This window comes from Bidens hawaiensis, unplaced genomic scaffold (assembly GCF_021521415.1).
Source record: "Bidens hawaiensis isolate Kalapana, Puna unplaced genomic scaffold, B.hawaiensis_p1.1 tig00009922_1, whole genome shotgun sequence".
Lineage (NCBI taxonomy): Eukaryota > Viridiplantae > Streptophyta > Magnoliopsida > Asterales > Asteraceae > Bidens > Bidens hawaiensis.
Window position 1 is genome coordinate 206,754 of NW_027491747.1, and position 3,970 is coordinate 210,723.

The 3,970-nt window shown below is 35.8% G+C and overlaps 1 protein-coding gene across 1 annotated transcript; it reads left to right on the forward strand.

The window, feature by feature from the left end:
* The first annotated feature begins 1,119 nt into the window (after nucleotides 1-1,119).
* LOC143533824 (uncharacterized) lies at nucleotides 1,120-1,629 on the forward strand. Its single transcript, XM_077028479.1, has one exon. It carries the CDS (start codon nucleotides 1,120-1,122, stop codon nucleotides 1,627-1,629), a length of 510 nt encoding a protein of 169 aa, XP_076884594.1.
* Nucleotides 1,630-3,970: the final 2,341 nt, after the last annotated feature.

Here is a 3,970-nt window from a genome sequence, read left to right on the forward strand (position 1 = left end):
GTTTTAATTATTATGTTATATGTTAAATATATTTACAAGTCCCAAAGCCGTTACTACAATTTAATCGAATTGATTTTGCGAGAACATATGTTATTGGGGCTGGCGGGAGCCTAATTCTGGCGACCGGAATGATTTGACGGGAAAACGGGCAGGGATGGGGGGCTGGGATTAGTTATTTACTAAATAATATATTTTGAATTAGATTTACCATTTAAAAAAAATGAAACTTTGAAATGGGTTGGGTTTTCGGATTTGAAAAATAACGAATGTTATATTAGACGAAATTGGCAATGGTTGGGAAACATCGAGGGTCTAATTGCGAAGTGTAAAGTGTCATTTTCATCCTTATGGTTTGGCAAATAAAGTGAATTTGGTCCAAAAGGTTTATTTTTTGCATATGGACCATCCACGTTTTTTAATTCTTGCAAATTACATCCAAATCACTAACCCTGTTAAATTGAATCGTTAAGTCAGGGGTAGACATGTCTTTTCACTCTTTCTTTATTATATGAGCAAAGTGCCAAAATCGTCTTTGAGATTTGGTCACATTTGCGAAATTCGTCCAAAAATATTTTCTTCGTAATTAGACCCTCGATTTTCCCCAACTGTTGCTAATTTCATCCAAATTATTAACTCGATCTAAATTCAACATTAACTCAGGGGTGATACTGTCCTTTTACATGTTTGTTTACATTATTATTAATATTATTATTATTATTAATATTATTATTATTATCATTATTATTATTATATGTTTGTTCGATAACATATACAACATCTCACGAATATTCTTATTTCAATTTAATATAGTTTTCATGTGATTTTAGTATTATGAAATTTTCTCTTACTTATTTCAAATGGTTTAAGTATTTTACATATGAAAGGTCCTCGCACGATAACTAATACTCGTATCATTCTTATGTCATTTCAGCATGTTTGCTCTTTTTCCACGTCGCCCCGCAAGAAACTCCAGCCGCAAGATGACAACCCAATTCATTAAGCAAATGGCTGCTGTGATCCCAGAAATGGTAGCTCAAATGCACCAAACCATTGCGTCCAATTCGAACTCAGCTACTTCGGGTTCAAGCTCCAACTCTTGTCGCTATAAGACATTTACCGATGCGAAACCTCTTTAAGTTCGATATCTCTGAAGGCGCCACTGCCCTATTCAAATGGTACCAAAGTATAGAGAGTACCTTCCTCCATATTGAATGTCGCGAGGACAATAAGTCACACTTTGCTTTGAGTGTTTTCGAAAAAAGAGCCCTAACTTGGTGGGTGCAAGAAAAATCCGTCTGTGGTGCTGATGTAGCCATGGCCTTGCCTTGGGAAGAACTTAAGGAAATCATGACCGTCGAGTTCTGTCCACCCAATGAACTCATGAATCTTGAGTTGGAATTTTGGAATCTCAAACAAGAGGGTGGTGATAACGTTGCTTACACAGCTCGCTTCAACGAGCTTAGCATCTTGGTGCCAAATCTTGTCACTACCTTCTCTCGTGGTATTGGCAAGTATTTTCGGGGTTTACCAAGGAAAATCCAAGACTCAGTCCAAAGCAGTTCTCCCAAAACTCTTCGTGATGCCATTGTCCTTGCTGCATCCTTGTCTGGCAACCATGTCAAGGCATGAACTCTCAAAGGCGTCAAGAAAACTATTAAGAAAACCGAGACCGAACCTTCCGATGAGGCCAAGGTCGTATCCCTTATGAAAACCCGCCAACACCAACCACAATAATAAATGCAAAAACTATGCCTTAACTAACACAAACTCACCCCAAACCCAAAATACCAAAACCCAACCTAACAAAAAACCTTACACGGGAACACACCCTTTGTGTAACATGTGTAAATTCCACCACCCCACTGCCACTCAATGTCTAAAATGTTCCAATTGTGATCGTTCCGGTAACCTCACCAACACATGACGAGCACCAATGCATAATCAACACCACCCCTTCATCCAATAACCCGTTATTCAACCATTCCTACAACCAAATACCCCACCACGTGCTCCCACTCTCCCAATCATGCAAGCTTGTTATCATTGTGGTAGCCCAAACCATCTTCGCAACACATGGCCCAAACTCGTTTATCAAATCCAATCCTACCCAAACCAAACAACCAACTCCAAATATATCAAGCCCAAACCTTCAACCCACAAACCCAAGTCAATCAAGCTCAAGCCGATCAAGCCCAACCAATGCAAGCCCAACCCATCCAAGCTATTCAAGCCCAATTAAACCAAGCCAATCAAACTCAAGTAAGTCAAGCCAGCCAGGGTACGCAAGGACGCGTGTACATCAACGCCAATGAACTTTAGCTAAGAAATCATGACACCGCCTCACACTAGTCCTTATACCCAAAGACCCACCTACCCTCGAGAAGACAAGCGTTGTGGCAACATTTTTCTTCCTTTTCGCATTTATTATTTTTGTCTTTGTTCTTTCCGTTTGAATAATGTCTCCATGTACTCTAAATTTTCAATGATATTAATGGATTTATGTTTGCATTTGATTTACTATTCTCACAAAGCACGACACGCATTCCTTATGTTATCTTTAGTTAACTCTTGAATTCATTCAATCTAACAGTCTATAACTGATTAACCCCAAACGTAATCGTTAGAGGAAACTGGAACCATGAACATTATTATGTACATGGTTATCTAATAGAAACCGTATTCTTACATTTGGCTATCTATGACCGATTATCTTTGAATGGATTCGTTTACTTAAAACCAGCGCTATGTTTATAGCTATCTAATATAAGTCACGTATACAAGTTGAGTTTATTATTTTTAAACAAATCGTTTTGATTGTTTGATTTATTCTATTTCCGCTCAATTTTTTATTCGAGTTATTTTGTTATTCTCAAGTTCAATATTTCATCAATTTGATAAATGTTTTATTTTGATCTTGAAGTTTCAATTATTTATTCTTGATTTTAATGTTTTATCAATTTGAGACGAATGTTTCGCTTTGATTATTTATTTTGTGATTCTTAATCTCAATGTGACCTTTATTCACGTTGATATTTTATTAGAAATTTTCATTTTTTAATGAGTCACTCCAAGACACTTACTCTATCCGGTTATTAAAGTTTTGTTTATCTATCTGATTCTCGGAACCAATGCTTTATCGACTTATTTTGTTAGCTAAATGCTACATTTATTTACCCTCTTATTCCCGACTCCAATATTTCGATTAATTACAATGATGTTTACGACCATAATGTTTTCACTCATTGTTCTTACTATTTTAAGAGCCTTGCTTATTTCGTTTAAACTTCAACGACTTCATTTATTTGGACATAAGGTTTTCGCTTATCCTCGACCTCAAGGATTTGTTTATGTATTTTGATAATTTTGTTTGTATAGTTCATTAGTCTTGTTTTCCAAAGTTTTCACATGAGAACTTATCGCATTTATTGTGTATGTTTTAAAACTCACACAATCGGCAGATTATGTGAACTATCCGACGATAAAGGTAATTATGGGTCGATACGTAATTATCTAAGTCCTCGCATGAAAGACATAATAAGTACATTGCGTGCATTAACTTGAAACCTGGAATGATTTTGAAAGATGGGACAAGTGCAGTATGATAAGGGCATGGTGGATACGCCCCTGGTACATCCTATATATAAGTGCCATTGCCATATTTCCATTTGTGGCGTCTTCGGGCCATTCAAAGATCGATGCTATTGTTTTTATTTAATTATGTATATAAAATATTGTTAAAAATTTTTAACAACTCCTTGTATTATTGGTTTTCTTTTAACATTTTATTTTTACTTTAATTTCGAGACGAAATTTCTAAAAGTTGTGAATACTGTAACATTCGTTACTTTTGAAAACCCGAAAACCTGACCCGTTTTTAATTTTCAGTTTTGTCTCATATATATACACACACACACACACACATACATATATCTCAAGTTTCGTAATGTATTTATTATTCATCAATTTTGTT

Coding starts and splice junctions, on each gene's coding strand:
- LOC143533824 (XM_077028479.1), top strand. CDS start 1,120: ATGCGAAACCTCTTTAAGTTCGATATCTCTGAAGGCGCCACTGCCCTA.